The 12,757-nt window shown below is 44.4% G+C and overlaps 1 protein-coding gene across 4 annotated transcripts in view; it reads right to left on the minus strand.

Moving 5' to 3' along the window:
- Window positions 1-12,757, minus strand: part of LOC121064142 (cystathionine beta-synthase-like protein) — a 28,926-nt gene that overhangs the window by 7,153 nt on the left and 9,016 nt on the right. For 3 of the 4 annotated variants that reach the window (XM_040545415.1, XM_040545414.1, XM_040545416.1), the window contains exons 6-16: window positions 10,420-10,499; window positions 9,539-9,673; window positions 8,904-8,973; window positions 7,219-7,310; window positions 6,234-6,359; window positions 5,515-5,599; window positions 5,204-5,309; window positions 4,279-4,353; window positions 3,419-3,553; window positions 2,337-2,445; window positions 1,546-1,575 (exon numbers count right to left, since the gene is read on the minus strand). In XM_040545415.1, the coding sequence (XP_040401349.1) occupies window positions 1,546-1,575; window positions 2,337-2,445; window positions 3,419-3,553; window positions 4,279-4,353; window positions 5,204-5,309; window positions 5,515-5,599; window positions 6,234-6,359; window positions 7,219-7,310; window positions 8,904-8,973; window positions 9,539-9,673; window positions 10,420-10,499 (1,043 nt within the window). The remainder of the gene's footprint in view (window positions 1-1,545; window positions 1,576-2,336; window positions 2,446-3,418; window positions 3,554-4,278; window positions 4,354-5,203; window positions 5,310-5,514; window positions 5,600-6,233; window positions 6,360-7,218; window positions 7,311-8,903; window positions 8,974-9,538; window positions 9,674-10,419; window positions 10,500-12,757) is intronic. The other variant, XM_040545417.1, reaches the window with a different exon arrangement.

A 12,757-nucleotide genomic window follows, 5' to 3' on the forward strand; every position in this document is an offset into this window, starting at 1 on the left:
GCAAGGGGTGGGGGGAAATTTGGACTTGCTGCCAAGTCACGTTAGCTATCCGTCACCACAACTGACGAGCAGTTTCGTGCAAACCTAGCTTCGAAGCCTGACTTTTGGCTTTAGGCTCAAAGCTCACCGAGGAGTAGAGCCCCTTGCCATCTTGTTGTATATTACCAACAGGTCTGCCTTCAGGGACTGGATAAGCTAAACGACCAGGACAAGCAGCCCATAGGCAGTACTGGGACAGCTACGAAAACCTAAACATGTTTTTGAAGCGTTTAATGGAAAACTGACAGAAGTCCCACACTGTTTTCACCTATCTCACTGCTGCTTATTTAATCTCCCTAACTATTTTGCTCGTGAGTTTTCCTACATTTGGTCTTTTTTTTTTTTTTAATTATTATTATTTAAAAGCATGCTAAAGCCCTATGGCAGTTAGCCTACACACGTGACTGGGGCTGCTTGTCTGGCCCTAAGAGCAAGTGACAAGTCGCTGCTCATGTCCCTGCAACTGAGTTACCTCCTTTCCCAAAAGGAGGCTCTCATCCACTGAGGATGCTAGGGATTAAATGGTTTAGGACACTGACCAAAGTCACCCCAAGGAACATGCTAGCAAACACTAGGTATAGTAAAAGAAAAGTGTTAGAGTCCACACCCCAGTCCTCTTTTCTGTTAAAGACAGACAAGAAACCTGCTAAGGCTATGTCTGCACCACACCTAACAGATGCTAGCAGCTGACACAAAGCTATTTATTCTGGGGGGAAGAAGGGGTAAAAAGACCCCAGAGCACTCGAACTAACACCTGATTCCACAACAATGGTCCTACTCTCCACTGACACACAGTAGTTGCTTGCATTTGCAAGTTATCTGTAACTAGTGCTTCAAAGCCGTTGAATGTTATCTCCTACTGGTATCTCTAAAAAAAGGTAGAAGCCTTAATCTTCCATTCTCTCAGAGTAAAGGAAGAAAATAATTCTGTCCATCAAAGAGTTTCCTGCATTGCTAAAAGACAGTTTTGCCTTAGTAGTCACAGGCTAAGTAGACCTCTTTTATTGACACGTTGTGATACAGATCCTAACCGTAGGATATCCTAAGTCATTTCAGTGACACAGATGATCTTTTCTCCCAAATTCATCAGTAAACAGGCCAAATAAGCTTGACTACAGTGGTAAGAAAAGCAAAATCCACAATACTTCTGAGGTTATGTGCATTTAACCACGTTTTTCCATGAAGTCATCAATTCAAATGAAAAATAACCAGTGAACGATGCTTTTAGTTAGCATGTTAGCAGTACCACCACTCGTGTTACTCCCCTTCCATCCTCCACCAAGAAATGCCAGAGCTGAAAAGAAGTGGTTAAGCTGTTCTTTACTGAAGAAGCACGAGGAAGTTCAAGCTGTCCATGGAAAAAAGCCACAACCTCAGAAGTGCAGAGAATTGGCTACCATGGCTAACACCACTGTAGCTACAGAAGCGATTGCACAACACCAGCCCCAGAAACTCTTAAGGTGTCCAAGTGAGGGAGGACGTGAACTGAAGAGTTTTTTTACGCACCACATTTCCACCTGATGCTTGATTATCTGCCTGGGAAGGAAAAAATACATTTACATTTGGTCTATGAAGAACTAGCATTCCCTCTCAACCTCAGGGACTTGGTAGTTCACAGGCTGAACAGCAGCTTTACACATACTTCCTGAAGACAGCACCTCATCTACTGTGAGACTGTTGAAACTGAAAACCTGGTGGAAGCTAAGTCAAGCATTCCATGTTAAGAAAATCTTTCTCCTGTAAGCAAAGCGAAGAAACAGCAACAATATTTATATATTTCAGAAGAGCACCCATACAGCTGGGAAGTTGTGGTCTCTTGCTACGCGATATTGGATGGACAGGTGAAACTGGCTAATGTCAAAATTCACATATCTTGACAACAACAGCTTTCACCAGCCATCCAGCGCCATTTTAGGAAGGCGTGTGATACAAAAGGAAAACAGTTGCCCACTTACAGTTGATAAAGAAATTATTTAATATGAGCTGTTTCAACATCTTGCTGTCTTTTCTGCTGGATAGTCAATTGCTCAGATAAGTGCTGTTTTTTTTGGGAGGGAAAAAAGTACAAGAATGGCAGCAGAAAGCCCGCTGAGTTAATAGAACAGCCCAATATAGAGACACAACACAAGCCTGGGGGCTACCGAGTGTCCCAGGACAGAGTTTAAGCAAGTCCCATGTCTGCTCGATAACGGCTGTTCCGTATGGTCTCAGGTAAACCTCACCCAACCCGATGCCACTGCAGTGTTAGGACACCCACACTAGTATTTTAAACCAGAGGATTGGGAATTGTTGCTTACCTGTTTGAATTGCTTGTAGATTACTTTGCTGACTTCATCTGAAGGCTGAACTTTTCCAGCAAGCAGCGAAGAAAGCATGTTACCTAGGGTAACCATGCCCAAAATCACCCTGAGAAAGAAGAGAAATAAAATTAGCTAAACAATACAATAGCCTTTGGTGTTCCTGTAGGTAGAAGCACTCACTTTCAGCCAGCCTGCAGAAGTCAGTTCAACTGTTTCACTGTGTGAAGCAACACGACTAATGGTATATAATTGGATTCTATGTCTCTGCAATAGATACCTGGAGTCCAGTTCTCAGAAGTTCTGGCAACTCGCACAGAAGTCAGCAGGTGCTGTGGGTGGCTGGCTGGCCCTTCTGAGCATCTAGCTCAGAAGAATACCTCTAGCTCTTGCAATCAGAGCTTTTGAAAAGCAGACCTCATTGTTTTATGCCTTCATTTGTCCTTTTTGAAAGGTGTGGCAAGGCCAAAGACAAGCCCTCCTCAATTTTGACCATTCCCCTGCTCCCTGCAAGCATATTAAGAGGACTGTAACAACTAATCCATTGTGTTAACACTGTGACTGGAGAGAAACTGGGCAACTGTTCTTTATTCAGCCTGTCCGACGGGACCAGCAGGGTACCAGGGCATACCAGTTTTCTGGGGACAGCCTGGTTTATAGGGATCACTACTTCATTTTGCTGTAGTACAATGCTCTCAAGAAATTGGGTGAAAGCTGTGGTGACAATGGGTAGGTTTGGCATTGTTTGTTTTAAATATGAAGTTTTGTTTCGATAAGTTAAGCAGCTGTTGTAAAAAACACAAACAAAAACAAAGCCATCCTGCAGAGACATACTGAGTAAGTATACCATAATAATAATTAGTAGCTTATTACATGTAAGGCAGGGAAGTCCCAGCATGACAACATATTAAGCCCACCACTGGTGTGGCAACATATAAAGCAACATTTCTGAACCATGTTACTATAACTGAAGAAAGATGAGAGAAAGCATATTATACTGCTATTCAGCACTTAAAGACCTCCCTTGGGACCTGGTGAGAGAAGTGATACATATGGATTAATAGAGATGTATATGGACATACCCAGATTCATCAACAACTGGTACCTGGTCGAATCCCTTCTCTCGGAGAATTTCAATAGTCTTTGCACAAGTAACAGTTGGAAGCACAGTCAGGGGAGCTGAGAGGCTTAACTCCTGAACACTGATGTTCCACCACCTGGGACAAAAAACAAAAAACAAAACAAAAAAACAAAACAAAACAAAACAACAACAAAAAAAACACAAACCAATGCAAGTTGATCACGTACCATGGAATTCACTACAACAGGAATGACAAAAGGCTGCAAAGAAGTCTAGACTCTGCCAGAGCAAGCAGAAGTTTGAAGGCTTTCCAGTTCTTACACCAACACAGGAAAGTTACTGAGGTGTGAAAAGGCTTTAAGACTGAACCAATTTTCCTAGTTCATCTACTCTGTAGGATTACAGACAGCTGGGAAGACTAGGCTCCCTAGTTTTATTATTTATATCTTACACACACACACAAAAAATCTAGGCTAGCTAGCCATATTTACAGTTATTACAAGTCTACTGAAGATTCTCCCTCAGTTACATAGTCTTGTAATGCTTTGCCCTCAAGAACTCTGGCTTGGTGGAGTCCTCCAAATGCTACTTTTTTCACTTCAGACACAATCCCTTTCATTCAAAAATCGTTAAGTATCAAGTCATCTTCTTTGAGTTGCATAGTAGCAGAAGGAAATTAAGCAATCTAAGCAGATTTGATTAACATCCGCAGTTATATACCAACACAGTAGCAGGAAAGGTTAACTAAAAACCAAAGGAAACAAACCCAAATTGCAGGAAGATTCCATTTAGCAACTGCCACAAAGACAGTTGTTAAACAGAATATAATCACGAAAATCCAGATGTATCCGACGTGCTTACCAAGGTTTTTTGACAAGGTCTTCTTCTTTCATGAACCCTTTCTGAATCATCCATTTGTCACTCAAGAACTTGGACCTGGACAGAATCAGGTAATAAAAACCTCGTTAGCAAGCTGAATATCTAACAGCAATACTAATAGCACAGAGGTGACTGTTTACAGCTCCCTATCACTAACAGTTAAAGTGTAATTGAAAATACACTGCATTTGCCATCCAAGCTTACCAGCCAGGGACATAGAGAAGAAATACTCATAGGAAGAAAAAGGAATCCCATAGGAAATGAAGCTTCAACTACACCAGTCCCTTGTAATATGATAAAGAGACAGCCTGGAACGGAGAAATCTGTACTCAGTCGAGGTCCTTCTGCAGTTTATAGTCAGCTATCATAGTAGATGACTAGACAATACAACAGCATTGTATTGGATGCAACAGCAGTCATGCAACACAGCAAAAGACAGCATGTTTCGGTACACATTTCAATGTGGTGGGAGAGAAATTTCTTCTTGGCACAGCTCAAAGCCCTCACACTGCCATCTGTAAACTCTCCCCAACACCGGCCACTGCCACAGCAGTGCTGTGTTCTGCTTTGGACACAGGCAGAGGGAGCTGAGAACAGCCTTAAAGAGATCCTTCAAGGAATGGGATAACACAACAAACCCTAATAAATACGCTTGAAAGCAAATCTCCATAGAGAGCTTAACCAACCAGTTACGGTTATATACTCGGTCAGACACCAGGAGGAGCTCTGCTTCAGAGGACTCCGTGTCAGACCCTTTCTAGATACCTCAGAAATTGTGCCCCAGACGCATCGCTCGCTTTGCTAACTTGGTGCTACGAGAGGGATGCGTTCAGTTTGCCACTGCTATAAGAGAATCTGAAGGGCTACCCCGTCTTTTTCCCCATAGAGAAAATAAGCAGGTTCTTACATGTAGTTCCTGATAGAGTCAGGGAGGATAACAACACAGCGCTGACCTTCCTTCAGCTCTTTGGCTGCCTTCACAGCTGCAGACATTGCACTGCCTGAGCTGCCACCTGCCAAAACACAGATCAGAGGCAAAACTGTCAAACCACAAGTGAAACAAGAAAGAAAGAATGAGAGAGAGGAGGAGAGGCAGTAGAGGAGCCTGGAGCGAGGGAAACAGCTTCTGAAGTGTAAGGAGGTCTCCCTGTTCTGCACAAAGCTGTAGCCTCTCATGTATTATTCAGTGAACCCCAAAGGATTCGTATCTGCTCTTACCACACAGCAGTCCTTCCTCTCGGATTAGCATGCGTGCTAACGCAAACGACTCCTCATCGCTGGTCTTGTACCACTGGTCCACTGTCTGGGAGGGGGCAGGAAGACAGAAACAAGGGTCTCTTTAAATGAGGAGGGCTAGGGGAGCTACAGAACTACACTGTAAATTCAAACCCATACTCTTTGAGGTAACAGCTGTAAGAGCCACATGCTTGGGTTTCCATCCTGCAAATGTCCTTTTTTTTTTTTTTTTTGGCCAAAATAAGATGATCACATTAGCACAACAGTCGCCTTATTGAAATCTTACTTTGAGAACAGGCTGTTGTGAGACGGCCAGAGAGTATCGACCCGTTTCCTCCCCTCTTGGAGGGCTTCCCAGGGACACAGCCTCTGCTCAGCACTAGACAGTCATGCTACTTTTGAAGGGGAAGGGTTAGATTTCATTTTAATGTTATTTATTGGCCTTTAAAAATAATTATTACATTCTAGGAAAATGTTACCTGTTTCACACCATTTCTCCTAGCATTGCAAAACAAATGTGATCAGTAAAAAAACCCTCCGAGGACTGATTTTCCTGGTAGGAAAGAACAGGAATAATTCTGCCCGCTAGCTCTCCCCTGTAAGCTCAGAGAAAGACTTTCCCAAGTTTCTCCTCCACCTTCCACCTCACTTCTGCATCCCAACAGACTGCAAAGAGAAGTAAACCAAGAAGCCCAACTTACAGATCTATCCAGCACCGTAGGGACGAAATCATATCCGATTCCCTCCACTTCATACGTCGTCTTGTCAGTCTTGTTCAATTCTTCCGGCTGAGCAAGGATGGAACCTTCAGGATCAGCACCTATGATCTGGAGAAGCAGTTTCCACTTTGGCTACCGTGACACACCGCTTTTTGAGAGCGCAGCTATTTACTCGTGAGCGCTGGCCGTGTTACGGCTGTCGGCGTCACTCTGGCTGCACACGCTTGGCTGCAGACACAGCCAACTAACAGCAGACTTGGTCTGCTGCTCACCTCCTCCTGGCAGCATTCCCCTCCCTGCAGACAGAACGCTTTGCTGCTTCTGGCCCCTTGGCAAGCCTGGCTCCTCAGGGTGTGGACACTAAGTGAGGTTTTTAACCAGGAGACAGGGTTTCTAAGCCAAACCTGGCCTCATTCACATGTCGGGCATCATTAGAGTCAATAGATTTTGTGCCAACTGTAGGCACATAAGCTTTAATTTGTTTTCCCTCCCCCTCCCTGAATATATAGGAAAATATTCATGATTGAAACAGGATTCCAACTTCCGCGAGGAAATCTAAAACTACACCCTGGTACACACACAGGTTGGTGTGCTCAGAGAAAGTTTCACTTGGTAAAATACTCAGCCCCTCCAGAAAGCTAACCAGGGCATGGCCAGAGAGGGAACATGTGGCTGCTGTACACACCAGAGAAGTAAATTTCTGGAACTCCCCATGAAAGAATCTGAGGGCCAGTTGTCACCTGCTAAGCCAAACCTGAACACTAGTCACCAGCAAGACCAGCACGTGATGATTTCAGATGGAATCTGAAAGCCTTTCTTTGCTGCTCAGAACCACCTTCACACTGAAGAACTCCAAGAGCTTCTCTGAGAGACCCAGGGCAGGCTTGCAAGGAATAATGCAAACCAAGAAGCAGAGCTGTCTGAGGCTCTCACAACTGCAGAGACATGCTTTAGACTTGCCACTTACTTTGCAACCTGGACACTTCTCCTTCAGCTTTCTGGAAATGCCAGTGATGGTACCTCCTGTGCCAGCTGTAGCCACCAGCATGTCTATTTTTCCTGTTTCAGGGTGAGAGAGGGAAGACAGTTGTGACACCTCCCTGAGGATGATGCATTAAAAATCAACTTGCAGTTAAGTGTGGACTCGCTTTAACAAAAACACAGGAATTGGCAGCAAAGGGGCAAGATAAGACTCTCTGCTTCCCAAGAGCTGTATGAGACCTACAATGAGACTATCTTGCTCAGTACCCGTTTACTTCAAAAAATCATTTTAAAATGTCCTTCAGTGGTTTGGCAAGGTGTCCATTTGCAGGGCTTTGGGCAGAACTGAGAGTCCATAGACTCAACGCCCATAGTTTTCCTGTTACTGTATTTGCTGATACAGAATAATTCACCCTTTAACACAGAAAAAGCAGCCCGTTATTATTACTGAACAAGTGCCAAGAGCATGGGACAGGTGCCCATTGAGAGAACCCTTAACACAGCTCTCTCATTTTCATGGGAAGAAAAACGCTGTTTTGGTCACGAGCACCCAGCAGAGCTAACGTAGGTATGACAGTTCACTCTTCTGTCAGCCCCTACAGTTTCCCTGGTGCATCCATTTCACAGCTTGGTGAGTAAAACACATTTTAAAAGGGCAATTCGTATACAAAAAATTAGTGCTTTCAAGTCAACAGAACAACAGTGCACCAGGAAGGTTCAAATCAGAGCAAGACTTCTGCAAGATCAGTAATAATGACAACTGAACAGTATCCAAGCTATGAGGGAAAATAAATAGAAAGAGGAGAGTAATGAAGCCTACAGCTAGAACTTGTCCACACTCTCAGCTTGTGGGATTGCACTTTGTTCAAGTATACTCATTTTAACTCAAGCTTTCTCAAAGTTTGCCACAGAAATGCACATTAAGTCCTCTGAACATCAGCGTTATTCTGGGCAGAAGAAGGGGAGCCCTTTGAACGGTCCTCACCCCGATTAGAAGAAATTTAATAGCTGATTTTCTTATTGCAATGGCCAGGGTCTTATCAGAAAAAGTTTGATTGTACTGTTTCATAGGGCAGGTCAGCCTTTCCTATATGTTTTTTTTTCCTACCACCTGTGGCAAATGCCTACATGGTAGGCTGCTGCATCACAGCTCCTAAATTCCTCACCTGGGTGAGTTAGCCCAGCTGAAGCTCTCTGCTGCCACAGCTCAGTCATTTCTGGTACTCCAACAAGGCTGCCTAGAGCTAACGTGGAAACGACCCCAGCAGAGTAAACTGGTCTTACTGGTGACAACAGTAACACAAAGCAGTTTGTACTCCCGAGGTCTCCTATTTTAAGGAAACTTTGAGTATAACGGAGTATATATGTGGATGTGAAAAATGTGAAAATACCTATTTCCGTATCTGTGATCAGAAAAAAGTGACCCATTCTTTCATGCCACTCTAGGTAAGGCTTTTGTAAACAATTTAAGCATTACTTAATGGAAAAATAGTTTAACTAAGACTACAAAAATAAGGCAGCTCTCTAATGACACACAGCATACGTATAGGTTCTGCTGTATCAAAATCCATGCAATTCTCAACCACCTCAGGTCCCAGTCTCCAAGCACATAACCACAGAAAATACAAAGGACTGGTTACAGAAGAAGCCAGCAGTAGAGCACAGACATACCTTCGCATTGCTGCAGGATCTCCTCAGCTGTGGTGTCGTAGTGTGTCAGGGGGTTGCTGGCATTGCGGTACTGCATTGAAAGACAGGACAGCCAGCAAGTAGACCCGAGAGACAACAACAACACTCACGTTGTGAGGCATCACAAGAATATGACAAACACTTCTCAAGCCCCACAACTGCTACAAATACGCTTTCCAAACTGTTTCCTTATCTGTTACCTGGTTCTAGGCAGAACACCTGAGGGGAGGTACAACCTCCCTGGATGACGTAATTTAAGGGTATTTCTAAGGTGCCAGACATCTCCAACACCAAGATCAGTCCTGGCTGCCGGACAGTTTCTTTTAAGAACATGACCCTTGTACCCGTTCTTCCGCACAGGACTGCCAATTCGGTGGAGAAAGCCACCCGTATGTTTTGCCGTTTCTGCAGACATAGGCTCATTGCTGCCCTCTAGTGATTACAAAAGCTTGCTACCCTAACAGCACGGGGACTGCTCAACAGCTCCATCCCTGGGGGGCACATTTTTCATCCAGGGACACCCCTATGCTGTTGAACATTCGGCCATGGACATTAAGCAACACAGCTGCAATACCTTCCGCTGTGCTACACCTGCACCTGTGACACCTTGCTCTTACCTGATCTAGGATATGTGCATTGGGGATTTCATTTTTCAGTCTCCACGCTACTCCCACGTGAGATTCAGGAGAATCAAATCTGGCAGTAGTCGGGGTTCTCACAATCTCAGCACCCAAAGCCCTCAGAACATCCACCTGCAAAAAACAGAGACTGTCAGAAAACCCAAAAGGACTCTCTCAGCACAGAGACCTCATTACAATGTAGGGGAAGGAAACCTCTTCCCTTTCACCTGGCCTGAAATAGCCTACCCGCAGCTCTCCTACGTCCCAGCCTCACAGCATCACTGAGCCACGTTATTTGGTCTAAACTCAGCTTTACTTTGGAGCTAGATGTCAAATTCCTGTTTCCATTCTGGACCTTTGGGACTACCACTCCACACTGAGAGCCCTCATTCAGGCAGAACTCAGTACCCTCTTGTGCTGGCTACTGGCTCTGCTCTCTAACAGTGCTGTTATATATATATATATATATATATATATATAAAAAATATATACATGGACTAAAGTCTAAGTGCAAACTATGTATATTTAGATGCAGGCAGCAAAGGAGATCCCTACGTACCACTCGACTGCTATGAGGGCAAGAAATTTTGTGCCATTCAGCCAGGGCAAGGCCTCTTTTCAGAGGGTGCTGTGAGGAGCACAGTGATGGCCTTGTGCTACCTCTCCCTCCAGGGCAGTGAAGAGCTAGTAACAGGCACAGGCCTTCAGGGGACATTGCTCACAGCTGCTTTCACTTGTGCCATTGAGATCAGTGGTTTTGCTGACACAAATTTCTAGCACCTTTGTTGCTAAAGCCGCAGCGCTCATTTGCAGCAGGAACTCTGCAAGTGCAAGCATGCTTAGTTTTTTAAACTCTTGAAAATAAAAGCAGATCTGACCTTCTCCATACTCATTTTCTCTGGCATCACAATGATACAGCGGTAACCCTTCACGGCTGCAGCCAAGGCCAGCCCAATTCCTGGAAGCAAGCAAAGACACGCAGAGCATACGGTGAGGTGCAACAAAACCCAAACCTACCATGCTAGCTTTGGCATGCCCTTGCTTTAATTAGATTTTCACCAGTGGCTTGAGTACATTGTCTCTAGAAGGGGCGGCAAAGGGAACGTTTCTGGCGTCTGGGGAGAGAGATTGATTTACAGACACTGCTGGTTCTTTGAAGATCAGAGCCAACAGAAAGTTTAGACAAGGATGGGAAGAAAATAGATATCTATCTCAACATGTGCAGACCACTGGCTTTACCATATGCACATCATCTTCCTTCTGCCTCTTCCCCATCTCATCACCCATTTTTACAAAAGCAGTTTGGGAAAGGAACGAATTTTAAGCTGAAGAGGACTAGAGCAATCATTTTTACATCCCCTACTGTTCTTCTGCATTACTCACTCTGCATTACATGCCTAAACTAAGCAATGTGCCTAAACTAAGTCGTTTTTGAAGGACAAGATTTAGGTGCTTTGTGTGATTGTGGCTCTAATGGATCACATCAATTTGTTACAAGTGAACTACCTAAACTGTTAGACACCTCACTTGCAGTTTGAAAACCTGCACTTCCAGTCTGATTTCTGCTTTTTCAGCATGTCTTCAACTGCCCACCTGTGGGGCTAAGCTCAGAAATATCTTCCCAACTGAGAGGCTTACAGCTGTCATCCAGTCACCTCCCTGCTGGATAAAGAAACAGATCATGTCAGCCAATATGCGTCTGAGGGAGGGCTGCATGACACCTCTCGTGCTGTTTTGGGTACCAAGCACAGTATCAACACGTGCCCGTGACAATGCCTCACAGACAATTTACCCTACACAGAAGCTTGCTTGTTCAAAGTTGCCTCTGTTTCTTCTTGGCTCAGGATTGTATAGGAGTGAAAAAATCTTTAACTGTCCCTCTGAGAAGCATAACTCACACCTCAGGTAACTCAAGTTCTTTAAATTCTATTTTATTTTTTAAAGCAAATCTGGAAAGAAGCTGGAAGAAGCAAATCTTCTTCCAGTGCATTACAGATAAATACAGATACCAGAACCAAATAAAACAAAACAGCACTGGCTTTACTAGTGCCAAAGAGTAAAGAGAAGCCATGCAGCATCCTTCCCTATGGTCTGTGATGAAGAAAGCATTCTGAGACCTAAACTAACACCTTGTGCTTTGTGGTACTGACCTGGAAGCACAACATCAAAGCAGGACTCTGGCTGAGGGAAAAGTGGGATGCAGAGAAGACAAAAATCTAACGTATTAGTATCTCTGAGCAGTGGCCTAGGGCCAAAGCCAGTTTACTCACTCTACTGTCTGCCCTGGCCTTTGCTTTTGAATGAACCAAGACAACTTTATGAAGTAATCGACTCGTACCTCCTTTGCCTCTGCTTTCTTTTTATTTTCTTTCATGTTCCAAGCAAAGGAGAGCTATTTATCAGGCATTGCCTCAAATGTCGTAGTATGAACTCAGATACTGGAAAACACAATATATGGGTATTTTCTGAAACATGCCTTTGCTCAGACAACAGCTATGGCCACAATCAAAAGGGGCTCTACTTCTAAGGCAACCCCCGCAAAGTACCTGCTAAGCAAATGGCAACAGATACGACTACTCGGTTTTCTGTTAGAGAATATATATATTTCTATTCATAGATCAGCTCAGTCATCTCAGTACCTCCATTAACAAGAACTGGACTGAAGCAAAAGATCAAAAGAAAGGTCTGACTGGCCCAGTAAACCTGTGTGTATCAAAAGGCAACAGGTGATGCCCAGAAAATAGTTTAAGAAGACAGGACATCCAGGGACACCTCTCCAGAACACATCACATGGGTGAGTAGTTTGTAGCACATCTGAGGGACCTCAGAAGACGCAGGGTATTTATATTTAACTAGCTTAGTAGGGAGTATTCCTGATGTTTACTCTCCACCATTAGAGCAGCTTAATATAAGGGCAACAGCTTTGATGCAGGAGCCCAGTTAACTCCAGCCTGCTCAGATCATCGGATGCTCTTCCCTTGCCCCTGACTAGTGGGGCTGTTCCTTCCCACAACCCTCCAGAGAGAAGACGCTGCCACAAGGGAAACCTGTTGGAGATCTAGATGCAAGGAAAGTCAGCAAATAGTGCTGCAGGGATGCAGCCCGTCTCCCATCTCAACTGCACCGCTATGGGAAAAGACAATTCTCAGGCCAGGCCAACCTCACCTGGCAGAGTGCAGGACCAAGGACAACGGGACTTGCCAACGAGAAGATCAG

Source organism: Cygnus olor, chromosome 1 (genome assembly GCF_009769625.2).
Source record: "Cygnus olor isolate bCygOlo1 chromosome 1, bCygOlo1.pri.v2, whole genome shotgun sequence".
NCBI classification, from domain to species: Eukaryota; Metazoa; Chordata; class Aves; order Anseriformes; family Anatidae; genus Cygnus; species Cygnus olor.